The 17496-nt window shown below is 52.5% G+C and overlaps 1 protein-coding gene across 1 annotated transcript in view; it reads left to right on the top strand.

Annotated features, from left to right (window-relative positions):
- Positions 1-867: 867 nt before the first annotated feature.
- Positions 868-17496, top strand: part of FGF12 (fibroblast growth factor 12) — a 172927-nt gene continuing 156298 nt past the window's right edge. The window contains exon 1 of the mRNA XM_058188945.1: positions 868-1036. Coding sequence (XP_058044928.1) covers positions 1024-1036 — 13 coding nt within the window. The 5' untranslated portion in view covers positions 868-1023. The remainder of the gene's footprint in view (positions 1037-17496) is intronic.

Here is a 17496-nt window from a genome sequence, read left to right as displayed (position 1 = left end):
CCTGAGCGGGAGTGGCTTTGGCAGGCCTTGGCTGGCTCTGAGGAAGGGGTTCCAGGAGCCGCCCGCACCATCCCTCCGGCTGCCAAATCCCAACTGCTTAGCGGGCGCTTCAGATGCCCAAATGAAGACCTGGCTGGGAGGGGCAGTTGGGCTTTCCTCAAGGGAAAGCGGTGGTGTAAAGAGGCCCTTGGCCTGCCCATTCAGCCAGGAGAGACAGGAGGGGGGATTGGTTGGCAGGCCAGGAGGGAGCAGAAAACGGGGAGGGAGGGTCCCAGCCCCCTTCCAGCGCTTCCTTCCTTCCACCCACCCCCCGCCGGTCCTTTTGCGCGGGAGGACCCCACGCAACGAGGGATCGCTCACCGGAGCAGACGGCAGACCCCCGGCACCCTCCCGCGCGGCCGGCGGAGCAAGCAGGGGGAGGCCAGGCGGGCTTCTGCGGGCACTTGCAAGCCAGGCACGCGCCTCCGCCGCGATCCTCCGGGCCCTGCGGCGGCCTAGGAGACCGGTGGGCGCAGGGGCTCGGCCGCCTTCCGGGGGCCCTCGGGGGAGGCCGGGGGGGGGTCTGCCGGCGGCGGGGATCCCCCGAGGGCTGCCGGCGGTGGCAGGGCGGTGACGGCGGCGCATGCGCTCTGGCGACTCCCCTGCGAAGCGGCGCGGCGAGGCTGGCGAGGGGCTGCGCGGCCAGTCCTACCTGCAGCACCGGCGGCGGCGGACAGCTCCTCGGCGCTCGACCCGCCTTCCGCAGGTAACCCCTCCCGCCCGCCTGGCCCCGCCCCCGTGGCGCAGCTCTGGCCCCGCCGCCCCTCCTCCTCCTCCTCCTCCTCCTCCCGCCTTCCGCCTTGCGGGCGCCGCTTCTCATGCCCCGCGCCGGTGCTTCGCTTGCAGCCTCCGGAGTCGGGAGCAGAGCCCGCCGCGTCCAGCAGCCCGCAGGCGCCCCCGCCAGCCCCGGAGCAGGGCGCTCGTCCCGGGACCGCCCAGGAGGACCCAGGCTGAAACTTCGCGGCAACTTCCCGGCGCCCCGCCATGGAGAGCAAAGGTAGGCGCGGAGGGACTGCCGCAGCGAGCCCGGCCCTGCCCGTCGAGGCCCGCGGACGGCCGATGCAGCAGCCGCCCCCGCCGCGGCTCCAGCTCGCCCTCGCCCCCGCAGCTGCGCCCGAGGAGGCGGCGGAGGCGGCAGGCCCCGAGCCTTAGGCCCCTTCCGCGGCCGTCAGCTGCGCGGCTGCTGGGCAGCGCAGGGCATCCGCGTCCCCGGTGGGCCGCGCCGCTGCTGCATGCGGAAGGGAGCGCGGAGCGTCGGGTAGCCCGGCCGGTTGGGGGAGCCCCGAAGCCGCCCTCCTCCCCCTCCTCCTCCTCCTCTCCGGCTCCCGGCCGCGGGGGTCGAGGGGGCGTCCCGCGCGCGAGTGGTTGGTCCGCCGCGTTGGCGGTGCTGAACAGCGAGCGGGGATCCCTGCCGGACGGGAACGGCGCCTCCAGCCGTCTCCCCTGAAGGGGCTGTGGGTGGACGTGACTCCCGTTTGACCCTCCAGCCCCTCGCTTGACCCGGGAGGAGCAGCCGGCGCGCCTCTCCCGCGGGGCTCGGCGCCTCTGACTTTGGGGCCGCCAAACCTGTGGACCTGGGGAATGAAGCAGTGGAGTGAGCGGGGGTCCGTTCCTCCCCTCGAGGCGCCCTGGACGGCGAAAGGGGTCCGAGGCCGGGCGCAGGCCCGGGGAGTTGCGCTCTGTCCCGCGGCGACGGCGGGGAGGTTTCTCGGGGACACGGATGCTCCCGCCGAATTCTTGCCGAGGCCGGTCGGCCGGCGTGTCCCCGCCGCGCGTGGCGATGTTGCCGGCTGCCCCTTTAATAGGGGAGCCGGGAGTGGAGCGGCATAATAATAGCCCACGATCTGCACAGTCACGATTCCGGCTGGGTGGGTCTTCGGACCTGGGCAAGGAAAGGGCCGGCCGGGTAGGTGCGGGGCGGCGAGCAGGGCCAGTCGGCGATCCCAGACTGCCCCAGCCGAGGGGTTCGGCCGCCTGGCTGGGCGCAGTGAAACCCCCGCAGATCTTTTCGGGCACACTGTGGGGGTCGCTGGGGAGAAGGGGCGAGAGAAGGTTTACGCGGGGAGAGGCTGGAGAGCCCCCGGTCAGAGCCTCCGGTCCAGGCTGGAGCTAGGGGACCTTCAGTGAATGGGTCCCCAAGGAATGGCCTCCCTCTGTGCCTGAGGGGCATGCAAGGACTCCTGGTTTGGGGACGATCTGTGGGAGATGGTTGGGCTGCCCAGAGTTAGGCCTTTGGTGGCCCTGCCTTCACAAGCACATAAGAACAGCCCCCACCCCCCCACAGGCCAAGCTTGTCTCCCAAAGTGGCTGGTCAGCTGGCAAGCAGGAGAAGAGAACTTCCCATCTCCTAGGACTGGGGGGGTGGGGGTGGGATGGTCCCATGCCCCCTGCTGGAAAGTAACAGCCCTGGTACCCGTCTTGGCACCTTTTCAGCTTCTCTAAATACTCCCAGTATTCCCTGGTATTGGGGAAGCTACCTCCCTGCCCCCCCATACTCTTTGAACGATTCTCCCCCCTTCTTTTGGTCCACAAAAGCATCCCAAACTGTTTTCCAAACTCCCCTGACAATTTTGGTTGCCCTCAACTGTCAGTACCTCTCAACTGTCTCTCTGCAGCCATGAGGACTAGTAACCAGACAGAGCAGCAATTCACCTGCATGACCAAGAGCCAGCCACTGTCTTTCGGACATCCAGGCCCTTGTCATGCCTCAGATTCAGGCCAGCTCAGGTGCAGCCTCAAATTCCCTGCTTGGATATCCCCTCCTTGTTCAATTTGCTCTTCCCAAGAATAACAGCCGTTTGTTGCACCCATTCTTAATATTTCAAATCTCATTTGGGCTGCAAAGTTCCTTCTTGTGTGTGTGGGTGGGTGGGGGGAGGGGCGCAGAGGCAGCTGTGGGGCCTGGGATCCTCCTGCTATTCTTCCACAGTGAGACCTTGGCCCAGGGAGCACTTCCCTCCCTTCCCCACAGCCCTGTGGAGAATGGCTGTTCAGGTCATCCCTGGGGAGTTGCATGCTAACTGCACCCCCTCCCAGAGACCAGGATTTGACCGTTGACTGGCCTAGTTTGTCCGAGGCACAGAGGTGGCTGATTTGGGGGCATTTTCCTTCTCTGAGTGCAGCTTATCAGAGCCTTAAAAAGAAGGAATTTCCCAGTCTGCCTTCTGTCTTCTGCTTCTGTAGGTTCATCCACTTGGATTTACAGCATCTCAGAAGCAGGGCTGAATCTGAAGACCAGGAGGGGTTTTTGGGGAGGTTGTTTTCTACCAATTGAGCCGCCCTAGTGGTCCAGAAGGGTACATGGCAGGAGGTTTAGAGGTTTTGTAAGGGGAAACCTACACCCAGAAACCAGAATAACAGAGTTGGGAGGGACCTCGGAGGTCTTCTAGTCCTGCCTGCTGCTCAAGTGGGAGACCCCATACCAGACAAGTAACTGTCCAGTCTCTTCTTAAAAGCCTCCAGTGACGGAACACCCACCACTTCAGGAGCGAGCCGGCTTCATAGGCCCAAAGTGGGAAGTTGCAGTCAGAGCCGTTCCACACACTCTTTAAAGGAGATGGGAGCATGAAAGGGAAGTGAGGCACTTGATTTGGGGAGTGCGGGGTGCAGAGACAGGCAGGAGGAGGGGCCCCCAGGAGGCAAGACTTAGTAGGTGAGTGAAATGCAAGGTCACCCCCCCTTCCCTGCATGTGCTGAGTGTCCTCCTGACCCCAGAAGCCCCAGATCTCCTGACACCGTTCAGCTGAGTCTGATGTCCTTCAACAGCCTTTGCTGGCCTGTCAGAAACTGTAACTTCCACCTGCCCTTCCTGAGGCCTCAGTTGACCAGAGCCCTTGGTGGTCATGCCAAGATCAAGGGAGGTCCTCTGCTTTCTGCTGAGCTCGGAGAAGCCCATTTGAGGCGCAGCTGTAGGCCGAAGATCTTCCCTCGTCTGCCTAAAATCCTGCCTAAAAGGGAATTTAGAGGGTGACTTTTCTTTTCCTTCAGAAAAAGCCACGAAAGGAAACTCACCGGAGCTGCCTTCCACCAACTTCTTAATCTGGTGGCTTTGAAGCTGTGGTCTGGCTTCATGGTGGGTAGAAACACACGCTCCACCAACAGTTTGAATTTGTACAGGGCACTTAACCTGGTTATTGGGCCAGGACCTAATCTGAGAACTAGCTCTGCCCAACATGCTCAGCCATATTCATATAGCCAAGCCCCTGCCCCCCCCCCCGCCGATCTTATTATGTCGATGTTTGCAGCCACTGATCTGATTAGATAATGTGGCCCTATATATTTTTTTTTACCTTGCCTTCATTACTTTGTGGAGTTTTCGGTGCTCTCTGAGCTGGGTTGCTTTTTTGCAGATGTTTCATGGCCCAAGTACATAATATCATCAGTTGCAGAAGGGAGTGGGCTTTGTGGAGTGGAGGAAGAGGAGGACAATGACTGCGGGGGGGGCTCTCTGAGCCTGGCTCTTTTCTTGCAGACGTTTAATTACACAGCTAAGTAACATAATCAGTGTTAGAAGGGGGAGCGGTTTGTGGAGAGGAGGAGGAGGAAGAGGAGACTGTAGGAGGGTCCTTAGTGTTCTCTGAGCTTGGTTGTTTTCCTGCAGATGTTTCATTGCCCAACTAAGGAACATCATCAATGCTAAAAAGGAAGGACGGTTTGTAGAGATGAGGAGGAGGAGAGGAGGGGGGGGGAGACAGACGGACAGACAGACATAATGACTTTGTGGTCCTTGGCGCTCTCTGAGGTTGATGGTTTTCTTGCAGATATTTAATTACCCAACTAGATAACATCATTACTGCTAAAAGGGAGGAGAGGTTGCGAGGAGGAGGAGGAGGAGAAGGAGGAGGAGGAGGAGGAGGTGGTGGTGGAGGAGGACTGCAGAGACCATGGTGCTCTCTGAGCTTGGTGGTTTCATTACCCAACTAGGGAACATCAACAGTGGTAGAAGAGGGGAGGAACATTAGCTATTTCTTCAAGAAAATCCCCAAGTTCAGAGAGCCCCAGCTCCCACACTCCTGGGCCATTTGGCATGGAGTGGCCCTTAGTGCCAGCAGGGTTTTTCACGATTTGGCTCAGGAGTGGGGGATGCGGGTCCTTCTGTGTCTCGAGCATGGAAGCTCCCTGGGGGACTTTGAGCCAGGCCAAGCAGGAAAAGCTCCTTTGTGGGTTGCTGTTACGGAGGCCAAGTGAACTGAGTTGGGAGCCTTCACTCCAGAATGGGCTGGGATGTCATCCCTGGCATCAGTCACTCTGGTTGTGCAGAGGCAACCACAGTTGAAAAGCCAGAGGGGGTGGTGGTGGCCTGGGAGACAAGACTTGGCTTTAGTGGCAGATCCTGGAAAGACGAAAGCTCCCCGTTTAAACTCTGGGACACCCAGAGCTTCCATGTGAGTTGACTCGTTTCTGGATAAGCTCAAAGTCTGATTCCTCCAAGAAAGGCCAAGAGGACATCTCCTGGCAAATGGCAGGAGAGACAAGGTCACCAGCTCCTCACCAAGGAGCCCTGCCCAGCTCTCTTGCCAGCCAGCTCTCTGCCATCTGCCCTCATTCACTGCAACACTCATCTTCTGATCATTAAGAAAAGCCAAGAGGCTGGATAAGGAGACCCAACTGGATGATCCTTTGGCTAGAATGGGGGTCACTTGAGAGTTGTGAACCTCAACTCCCAGAATTCACCAGCCAGCTGGGGAATTCTGAGAGTTGAAATCCACATGTCTCAAAGTGGCTAAGTTTGGAGACCCCTGGGCTTGAGGATTGTCCGGTGCAAACAATCAGAACCACTCAGGGATAGTCAAAAGGAGGAATTGTAATGTTGGTCACTTATATTACAAGAATCTCACCAGACATTCCGAGAAGGCACTCTAGAGAAATGGCCAATACAGACCCAGCGGTCTGACCTCATAGAATAACAGAATTGGAAAGGACCTTATAGGACTTCTAGTTCAACCTCCTGCTCAAGCAGGAAATCCATACGGCTGTCCAATCTCTTCTTAAAAACCTCCAGTGATGGAGTATCTGCAACTTCTTGTGGCAAGTTCCATTAGTTAATTGTTATCACTCTCAGGAAATTTTTCCTTAGTTCCAGGTGGAATCTCTCCTTGTTCAATTTCCATCCATTGCTTCTTCTCCTGCCTTCTGGTACTTTGGAAAACAGATTGAGCCCCTCCTCTCTGTGGCAGCCCCTCAAATATTGGAAGACTGTTATCATGTCTTCCCTAATCCTTCTCTTCTTTAGACTAGACATACCCAGTTCCTACAACCGTTCTTCCTACGTTTCAGCCTCCATTTACTCCACCTACTTCAACTGATCAAAGAAAGAAGCAACTTAGAACTAAGGAGAAATTTCTTGACAGTTAGAACAATTAATAAGTGGAACGACTTGCCTTCAGAAGTTGTGAATGCTCCAACACTGGAAATTTTTAAGAAAATGTTGGATAACCATCTGACTGAGATGGTGTAGGGTTTCCTGCCTGGGCAGAGGGTTGGACTAGAAGGCCTCCAAGGTCCCTTCCAACTCTGATGTTATGTTATGTTACCTGTGGGCTTCTTCTGATGTGGCTGGTGACTCTCCAGCCAATGAGACTTTTCTTTCCAAATGGGCCTGAAAGTCATCCAGATGGGCCAAGATCCCCAAGGAATCCTTTACATTTCTGGTCTATGACCGCAATAAAGTTCTATTCTATTCTATTCTATTCTATTCTATTCTATTCTATTCTATTCTATTCTATTCTATTCTATTCTATTCTATTCTATTCTATTCTTTACATTAAATTAAATGTACATTAAATTCCTGCAACCGTTCTTCATATGTTGTAGCCTCCGGTCCTCTCATCATCCTAGTTGCTCTTCTCTGCACTCTTTCTAGAGTCTCAGTATCTTGTTTTTTGTATTGGGGTGATCAAAGCTGGATGCAGGATTCCAAGGGTGATTGTATAGTTTTATTATTAATTTTAAACGGGGTTTTAATTTCTATATATTTTAAAATTTTAGGCAAAGTATAATAAGTTTTTTAATTTTGCATTTTATTGATTATTGTCTTGTCTGTTTTTATCTGCCTGTACACCACCCTGAGTCCTTTGGGAGAAGGGCGGTATAAAAATCAAATAAATGAAATGAAATGAAATGAAATTACAAAGACTTTATAAAGTTGTATCAGTTCCCCCACATACAGACTCTGAACTGGAATGTCTCTTGGATTCCCCAAGCGGAGCCCCCTCCCCTTCAGCTGGTGGTTCCACCACAGGGATTGAGCATTGATGTTCTGTAGCTCACAAAATGTGCTCAGACATTGGCCCTTGAGATAATGAGGGACCCCATCCCTGTTCTAAGAGACTGTGGGGTGGGGTGGGAGGGCCGAGCCTTGAAAAGAAGCTGCTGTAGTTGGGCAAGAAGAAAAAGCCACAAGACATTCCCTAGGCAGATCTGATTAGCCGGGGGTTAGACTAGATGACCTCCTAGGTCCCTTCTGACCTTGGATGACTGAGAATCTCCGTAGACCACTATTGGTAGATTTATTTATGTATAATTGCTGATTTAGTGGCATTGTGTGGGAAAAATAGGAGGAAGGAGTATTAGGTTTGTTGGCTGCCTCAACTTACTTATAACAATAATAAAGGCAAGATATGCATTAATATATAAATAAAAATGGTTAAAAAGGAGCTGCTGTAAGAAGGGAGAGGAAAAATGACCACACATCCATGATCCATCTCAGAATGGACACTTAGGGCTCTGGTGGCCCAAGGAAGGTGGCTTTGAGGTTTTGAGAAGGACGGCCTGGGATGGGGATGGAGATGTGGGCTCTTTTAATGCTTCCTCTTCTCAAATGCCCACTTCATCTGCCAGATTGTGGATAGAAGCCATCAGGGGTTGGGACTATGAAGGCATAGAAATGGTGCTTGGTTTCAATCGGTGCTTCTGCTGAGCTGGGCTGCCTTCAGGTCTCTCTGGAACAAAGAAAAGCTTGATCGGGGCACCCTGGAAGGGGGAAGATTTCTGGGGGTGGGGGTGGGGATGGGGTTGGACTGATGGGGGCTAAGGGTGAACTAGTAGAGATCTGAAATGAACAATGGACATTTAGACCATCACCTAAAGTTAGTTGATCGACCATCATCAACTACTGAATCCTTGTGCTTGGCGGTTCTCATGCAGACGTTTTATTACCAAATTAGGTAACATCATCAGTGCTAGAAGGGGATTTGTGGAGTGGAGGAGAAGGAGAAAGGGAGGAGGGGAGGGGAGGGGAGGAAGAAGACTATGAGGTCCTTGGCGGTCTCTGAGCTTGGTTGTTTTCTTGCAGATGTTTCATTACCCAAACTAGGTAACAACATCAGTCCTGGAAGAGAGAGGTGTCTGCAGAGAGGAGGAGGAGGAGGAGAAGGAAGGAGTGGGGGGGGGGAGGAGGAGTGTGGCGTCCTTGGTGCTCTCTGAGCTGGATTGTTTTCTTGCAGGAGTTTCATGGCTTAACTAGGTAACATCATCAGTGCTAGAAGACAGTGTGGTTTGCTCTTTGTTTATGGATAACCATCTGTCTGAGATGGTGTAGGGTAGGGTTTCCTGCCTGGGCAGAGGGTTGGACTAGAAGGCCTCCAAGGTCTCTTCCAACTCTGTTGTTATTATTATTATACCTGGTGGCTTTTCCTGTCAGAGTTGGTGGGAATGGCCTTGGAGGTGTTTTGGTTGGACTGTTTACCGTTAGCTTCTTTGGGGTTCCTTGATTGGGTATTGTTTACTTGTTGATTGTCGATCTGATGTTAATCTTAATTACCTCCAAGACCACTCCCACCAACAGTGACAAGACGAGCCACTAGAATATAAATTGAGAGCAACTCTCCCCCACCCCACCTTGTAGTATTGATGAGGTTACCTAGTTGGGTTATGAAACATCTGCAAGGAAACATTCAAGCTCAGAGAGCATCCAGGACCCCACAGCTGAGCTTCAAATATTCTCCTTTATTGGAACTACCGGGTGAGCAGGCGTGGAGCTTGAAGATGGGCTGATCTCCTGGCTTCTTTTACCTTTGGAACTTCTTCCCTTAATCATTGAGCCTTTCACAAGTTTAGGTAATAATTGGGTGGCCTCTTCCCTCTTCACAATAGCCAGCCCCTGCCGAGGCAAAGCCTGGGGTGCCTGGCTGCCAATTAGGCAGAACAGATCCCCACTGCCTGCTCGGGTCACAAGCTACAAGCTTCCCCCGAGTGCAAGAAGAGATTGATGTACAGAAAGGCTCTGGAATGTTCTTCGAAATGATTTTCAAATGTCAAACCGGGAAAGGGGGGCTGCAAAGACATTCTGAAGGCAGCCCCCCTTTCTTGCTGCAGCCTCCCCACAGTGCTAGGTGCTATCCAAGCAATGGCAACGTGCTTTTTTCCCATTTAAATGCAGGCTTCGTTTGGGCTCTAAAAGGTGAGAGAGACTTCCTAGAAAGATTGGAAGCCACCCTCTGTTAACACCCCCACCCCGGGGTTGCAGATGAGAGGGGGGGGGCTCTGCTCTTTGCGGGGGGAGGGGCAGAGATTTGTAGGTGAGGTTGCAGCAGTGCCAGTCCGGGGAGCTGGAGGTCTTGAGCCAAGGCTGGGAACTGAGGTGGAGCAGAGTGGTGAGAGTCAGAGGGCAGCCAAGCATGGCTGGGTAGGCGAAGAGGAGAAACCAGATTTCTTTGGAAAGAATTTAGTATAGACTACAGCTGGAAGGGACCTTGGAGGTCTTCTAGTCCAGCCCCCCGCTCAAGCAGGAGATCCTATACTATTTCAGACAAGTGGCTGTCCAGTCTCTTCTTAAAAACTTCCAGTGATGGAGCTCCCACAGCTTCTGGAGGCAAATTGTTCCACTGGTTAATTGTTCTCACTGTCAGGAAGTTTCTCCTTAATTCCAGGGCTGCTTCTGTCCTTGGTTATTTTCTATCCGTTGCTTCTTCTCCTGCCCTGGAGTCTGGAGTTTGGGAGGGCTGTAAAATGTTGATTTTTATTTTTATTTATTTTATTTTATTTATTTGTCACAACAGTATATATAAGCATAAGCATGAAATAACTATACGATACATAAGCATATATATAAGTATGAGTATGTAATAACTATATTAATTGGATATAATGAAAGGAAACAATAGGACAGGAACGGTAGGCACGTTTGTGCTCTTATGCACGCCCCTTACAGACCTCTTAGGAATGGAGTGAGGTCAATAGCAGACAGTTTTTGGTTAGAGCTTTGGGGATTTTGAGAAGAGACCACAGAGTCAGGTAGTGCATTCCAGGCATTAACAACTCTGTTACTGAAGTCATATTTTCTGCATCAAGATTGGAGCAGTTCACATTAAGCTTAAATCTATTGTGTGCTCGTGTATTGTTGCGAACTGAAGCTGAAGTAGTCTTCAACAGGATAGAGGGCTGAAGCAGCAGCATAAAGCAATCTCAGTGTTTCTGGGGCAGCTGCACCTCACAGAAGGGCCCCTGGGGAGTGGACGCCCCACCCGCCAGGGTCTCCTCCTCTCCACTCAGCTTTTCTCAGCAGTCTTGTGCTTGCCAGCAATTTTCACAAAAACCGCTGATCTTTTTCCTTTGGGTGCTGGTGGACTTTGGTGACCAAGTGCAGAGACTCTCTCCAAAGACTCCAAACCAGCTCGCCTTTGCCCAAGGCTCCCGTCTTGCTGAGCTTTCAGAAAGGGCTCAGCACACTCAGCAGGAGGAACAGCTCCCTCCCTCCAGCTAAAGATGTGGAGGGTTTGGGCTGCGCTGTCATCCCCGTGCAAACGGGCATCGCTTAGAATCAACATCATGTGAAGCGTTAGTACTGCTTTATAAAGCCTTAATAAAACCACACCTAGAATTCTGCACCCAATTTTGGTCGCCGTATCACAAAAAAGATGTGGAGACTTTGGAAAAAGTGCAGAGAAGAGCAGCTAAGATGATTAAAGGCCTGGAGATAAAAAACATAGGAAGAACGGTTGCAGGATTTGGGTTTGACTAGTCTGGAAAAAAAGAAGAATTAGGGGAGACGTGAGAGCTTTTCACGAGTGGATTTGGCTACTCTCCCTCCAATTGAGCCTTCCAAAGTGGAGGAGGGCTCCATCTTTATAATCTTTCCTTCAGAATAGGCAGAGAATAATAATGTTGCTTAGTTTAGCTATTTACGAGGGGAGGGCTTGCTTGCCCCTCACTGGCCCCTTCTGAGGCGCTTCCCAGCCCCCCTTTTCCTTCTGAGGCCAAGATACCTTTTGCTGGGATGGCTTCTCTAGGCGGCAGCTCTTCTTCCTGTCTCCCAAGGTCGGTCCCAGAGTCCATGCAGGTGTTGAGGTCTGGAGCCAACTCCTTTCTCCTCCTGGGCTGCATTTTTGGTGTATGTGGTTGTGTCCTCCTGCCTTCAGCCAACCTGATCTTTTTTGCAACAGTGGCATGCATCGATTGGGCTCGTCCAACGGAAGAGCCACGTGGGTCTTAATGTGGACACTGACATAAGCAGAACCTCTCTCCCTCCCTCCTTCCCTCCTAGATGGCCCAGGTTAGAAGAAAGTTTGACCTCTCTGGAGGAAGGAAAAAAATCCTCCCGATTCCATCTCTCCCTTTTCTTGGGTTCTCACCTTCGGCAGGAAACTCTTTCTTTCTCTTAGCGAGACAAAAATCCTCACCTAAAGAACAGCGGCCAAGGAACAGGCGCTGTTGCCTTCCTAGATCTCCATCCCTCTTGACGCAATCAATGCCTGTTCTCTGAAATGTTTTCCTTTTTTCAGCTTCTGTTCTACTTTCTGATATTGCATCCAAAGCATTTCGCCAACATAACAGAAGAACAGAGTTGGAAGAGACCATGGAAGTCTTCTAATGCAACCCTCTGTTCAAGTCTAAACCATTCCAGACAAATCTCTTCCTAAAAGCCTCCAGTGATGGAGCACCTACAACTTCTGGTGGCAAGCTGTTCCACTGGTTAATTGTCCTCACTGTCAGGAAATTCCCCCGTAGTTCCAGGTTGCTTCTCTCCTTGATTCGTTTCCATCCGTTGCTTCCTCTTCTCCTGCCTTCTGGTGCTTTGAAGGGTAGGCTAACCTTATGCTTAGCTTGCTTCCTGGATGAGCCCATTGTGAGGGGTTCATGCAACACATTGTGTACTAAAAGCTGAGAAATGGGATGGGTTTGCCCAGTATATAAATGACTAAGATAAATAAACAACTAAGGATGAGGTACATTAAGTTAAGTGCGTCATGCAAATGTACTTCTTTCCTAATTGAGTTACAAGCATTTTCACGAACAGAGCCATTAACGTTCAAAATACACGAATGCAAAGCATCTGTGGTTCAAGTCACATTGCTCTGCTGGCAGAACCAGCCAAGGACCTGGCCCCAAATGTGGAGAATTGCAAGATTCCCGGCCATTGGCTTCCCACGTGTCATGCCAAACCTTTTCAGGGTTAGTGGAGGTTTGTTTTCATCTGTTGTGTGAACTCACAAATCTTTTGTTCAGTCCAAGCGTGGCTTAAGCACAGAGCTTTAACCGAAGGGGTTCCAATAACCAAGAGCTTGCTTTGAAATCTGCTTGCAAACATGGATAGTCCCACAGAAGGGGAGGGGTCTTCTCTTGGGTCTTCGGCTTTGGGATCCGCCCAAGCTGGCGGTTGTGCACCATGCAGTGAGACACATGAATGGCTTAAAGTTGGGCCAGCTGAATACAGCTCTCTTCTGACCTGAAGACTTCCAATGGATCATGAGTCCTACCAGCAGCCCCCCCACTTTTGACCACGGTGGCTAGAGATGATGGGTGTTGTGGTCCAACCCATCTAGAAAGCGGTGGCTTGGAGAAAGGAGCCAACATTCTCAGTCTCAACTTACAGCAAAGTTGGAAGCCCTCAATCCTTGGAGGAGAGAAAAGAGACACAAATTTTCAGACACCCGCTCCCCCTGCGGTGTTTTAAAGTTTCAGTGATGTTTATTGTCACAGGTTTTTTTTTTCAAGCAATTATGTGCTTCTTCTAATATCTGCAGTGGCCTTAGCATAACAGACTTTGCCTAGCGTACGTCTCTATGCAGAGATTTTTACAGTTCCTTAATTGTTTGCCTTCCTCATTCACACAGGGGTGCCTGATCACAACTCCGATGTGCTTGTTCCCCACAGAATTTGCACTGTGGGCTTCCTTCAGCCTAGACAGTCAGAAATGGCCTGACAGGGACAACAATTAACCAGTGGAACGGCTTGCCTCCAGAAGTTGTGGCTGCTCTAACATTGGAGCCTGTAGAGATTGTCAGTCCTTCAGGTTATGGTTCTCCCAAAGATGCTTTTTCAAGAGGCAACTGGATTTTCTGTTTTTTTCTTTCAAGACAGTTCTTCATCCCAGAAGCTTCTTCAGCTCTGACTGGATGGTGGGACTGAATGGAAGGATTTATATTCCTTGCAGACAGCTGGTCATTTGCATCCTTTGAGAGGGTCCTTGAGGCCACGTGGAGGACAATCTGTGTCCTCAGGGCTTTCTGGACGTTTTCACTGGAGATTTTCAAGAAGAGACTTGATGGCCATTTGACTGGAATGGTAGATGGTCTCTAGCTAGTCAGCACTGATGATGTTACCTAGTTTGGGTAGTAAAACATCTGCGAGAAAAAGCCATAAAGCTCATTTCAACCCTGAGCTACAAATATTCTTCATTGGTATTGTTCTCACGGTCAGGAAATTTCTCCTTCATTCTAGATGAATCCACTCCTTGATGAGTTTCCACCTTTTGCTTCTTGTCCTGCTTTCAGGTGCTTTGGAGAATAGGTTGACCCCCCCCTCTTCTTTGGGGCAGCCCCTCAGATACTGGAATGCTTCTATCATGTCACCCCTAGTCTTTCTTTTCATTAGTCTAGACATACCCAATTCCTGCAAGGGTTCTTGGTACGTTTTAGTCTCCAGCCCCCTGATCATCTTTGTTGCTCTTCTCTGCATCTCAGCTGCATTCTATCTCCCTTTCCCAAAGGTGTTTTTTTCTTAGGAAAGTCCAGTTGCCTCTTGAAAGAAGCACCTCTGGGACAACCATGACCTGGATGACTGAGAATCTCCCGAGACATCCTATCACACTCTCGTGGGTGCTCCATCCCTGGAGGTTTTTAAGAAGAGACTAGACAGTCACCTGTCTGAAATGGGAAGGGTTCTCCTGCTTGAGCAGGGGGCTGGACTAGAAGACCTCCAAGGTCCCTTCCAGCTCTATTCCGCTCTAAAGCGTGCTTTGACAGCTGCAGAACTCACTGGTCTGGCCTCTGAGATTGGAAAGCCCCCCCTAATCTTCAGCATTCTCTCCAATCTGATGTCCTTGAGGTGCATCAACCTCTGCTCCCAGAACTCCCCCTCTGCTTGGCTGTTCTGATGGGGAATTGTGGGGGGGGGCTCAGCCTGTTCCCTTGGAAGAGCCGCTCAGTATGTCTGTCTTTTGGAAGAACCTCCTGCTGTGTCAAATGCTTGGAGAAGTCAAGATCCGAATCCCTGGTTTTTGCTTCCTTATTCCCCAGTGCTGTCCCTTCCTCCTCTGCCCCGTGGTTAGAGAACTCCAACATGCCCACCCCTTGCCTGTAACGGCCCCCCCCCCTTTTAATTGGATTTTTGCTGCTAGTCCCTTGTGAGGCACTCTGGTTCTAGAAAGGCTTCATGGAAGGTTTGCTGCAGAGAGAAAACTGGAATCAGAGGAGGAAAACACCACGTGAAAAGGCTGCTCCATCAGTCGACTCAATGGGCTTCTGCTGGTGTCTGGTGGGTTTTCTTCCACATAGAGCTGTACTTTTCTGACTTCTTTTAATGAGGATGGTAAATCAAGGCCCCTCCATCTGCAGACAGCAATTACTTGCTTGTTAGAGAAGATTCTGTTTCACCCTGAATGGGGAAAGCAGGTTTAGTTCTCTTAATTGAGTTCAAGCAATATTTGGTAGTATATTGTCCTGGCTTCCTTCTGGCTGAAGGACAGTAAATACACTGTAGGAACAAATAATAATAAAATAGAAGCAGATTGAGCCTTTTAATCTCTAAATCAAAGCAGACTGAGCCAAAGCTTCTTCTGAGCATGCGCGAAATGGCGGCGACCTGATTTCGTGGAGAGGGCAAGCGGGGCATTCCCTGGCCGAGGCGTTGCTTCTGCCGACCGCCGGGCTGCTTGGAACGCTGGCTCCGGGAGAATAGCATGTCGGCAACCGAGGGAGAGGTCTTTGGGCTTTGGAAGCCCCTCGGTTGCTGAGAACGGAGCCGCGGACGAGCAGCGGATGGCGGCGGCCATTTTCAGGCGATGGGGGGGTGTTCCGGCCTGGTTCCGGCTCCGGGAGAGCAGCTGGCTCCGGGAGAGCAGCATGTCGGCAACCGAGGGAGAGGCCTTCGGGCTTTGGAAGACCCTCGGTTGCCGAGAACGGAGCCGTGGACAGGCAGCGGATACGGCGGCCAGTTTCGGCGATGGGCGATGGGGGGTGGGGCTTGCCGGCCTGGTGTGGCCTGAGGCCCACCCATTTGTGGCGTTCGTGCCGCGACTACCATCAGTTGATTCCGGACTTCCTATCGGCCTTGGACATCGGCCGACCCCTCAGCCTGCGCCTGAGGCCCACCCATCGGCGGCGTCCATGCCGCGATCACCATCAGCTGATTCCGGACTTCCTATCGGCCTTGGACATCGGCCGACCCCCAGCCTGCGCCGCGGCTACCATCAGCGGCGGTATGAGTTCGGACTTCTAATCCACCTGGACATCGGTCGGCCCCCCCAGCCTGTTCCTGGCCGCGGCCTGCGAACTTTAATTGCAGTGGAGGTATGGTAGTGGCCCGCTATCGGCCACGATTTCCATCGACGACATCGATGACGGCCTTGGTTTTGGCCGCGCTAACCCTCTTCTGCTGCGTCATCTTCGGCCGCGTTAAGCACGCTGGTGGCTTTTTGGGCCACATTTTATCACCATTACCAGCTTGCGGAGAGTGACCTTTCTAAATTTTTAACAACTTACAGCGTGTCTTGACCGGGTCATTTGAAGGATTGTGATGCCTATATCGGTTAGGGATGGACCCCCTTTTTTGCCTTTTATTATTTCTTCTCCATGAGATACTCGCCTATTGACCTCCTTCGACTGCGAGGTTCCCCCGCCTCGCAGGAATGGCCCTCCAAGTTATCGAGGGCCTACCTCAACGAAGGGTTTTGGGACCCAGAGAGGTGGCATGCTGCTAAGAAGAATGTATGGGGTTTTTAAATAGATTTTAAATAAGGGTTTTTAAAGGGGGGATAAGACGGGTGTGGGGAGAACCCGTCGGGAGGATCCAGCCCGGTACCAGTTCGCGGCACTATTACATCTGGTCTGAAGGCAGGGGAGGGTTCGTTCCAGGACTAGAGGGTGGTTCAATCTGTACGGTAAGTGGGAGAGGCAGATATGGCGGAGGGGCCATATCGAGTGTGGGAGCACGTGCTCGATGTCTGAAAACGATCACGTGCTCCGGCCCCTTAGTCCCTACCCGTTCCTCAGGCGGCCATGATCCTCAGAGCCTGGATTTTCGGTTGATGTTATGTAATGCCGGTCCGTGGCAAATAAAGCCCCTTGATTTGTGATCTTATTCAGGGGAGTCCATGGACCTTATGGGCATTACGGAGACCTGGTTGGGGCCAGAGGGGGTTCCTCGTCGAACTGTGCCCCCAGGTTTCCGAGCATTCCATCAGCCGAGGTCCAGGGTAGGGGTGGAGGGTGGCGGTTGTCATTAAGGAAGATCTAGAGCCGAGGGAGGCCACTGTTCCTCAGATTGCCGGCTGTGAATCCCTTTATGTGAGGTGGGGCCATAGGAATCAGTTGGGCTTGTTGATCACGTACCTGGCTCCTTGCTGCGTGACCACAGCCCTGCCCGAGCTGCTGGAGTTATTTGCCACTGTGGCAGTTGAGACCCCCAGACTGATAGTTATGGGGGATTTCAACTTGCCATCAGCTGGCTTATTATCGACTGCAGCTCGGGAGTTCCAGGCTTCCATGACGGCCTTGGACCTGATTCGAGTAAATGATGGCCCTACGCACATGGGGGGAGGCACGCTGGATCTGATTTATATCTCTGGTCAGTGGCTAAATGATCTGATACTAGGCGATTTAGTAACAGAACCAATGTCATGGACAGATCATTTTCTCCTTCGTCTGGACTTCCGAACCGCTACCCACCATCGCAGGGAGACGGAACCTACACGCTGGTTCCGTCCCAGGCGCCTGATGGACCCTGAGAGGTTCCTGACGGAGCTTGGGCCATTCCCTGAGGATCTGGCCCACGGCACGACTGAGGAACTAGTTGCGGCCTGGGAACAGGCCGCGGCTGGGGCCTTGGACCGTGTCGTGCCTTTGCGACCTCTGACCCGGCGCAGATCTCGTCTGGCCCTTGGTTCTCCGAGGCTGAGAGATGAAACGCGGAGAAGACGCCTAGAGAGCACTTGGAGGTCCAGTCATTCCGAAGCTGATCGGACACTAGTTGGGTCTATTCTAGGACCTACCTAGTGGCAATGAGGAGGCGAGGCGTTCT

The sequence above is a fragment of the Ahaetulla prasina genome, chromosome 6 (genome assembly GCF_028640845.1).
Source record: "Ahaetulla prasina isolate Xishuangbanna chromosome 6, ASM2864084v1, whole genome shotgun sequence".
Classification (NCBI taxonomy): Eukaryota; Metazoa; Chordata; class Lepidosauria; order Squamata; family Colubridae; genus Ahaetulla; species Ahaetulla prasina.
The sequence above is the reverse complement of the archived record's forward strand: the minus strand, read 5'-3'. Positions and strand labels throughout refer to the sequence as shown.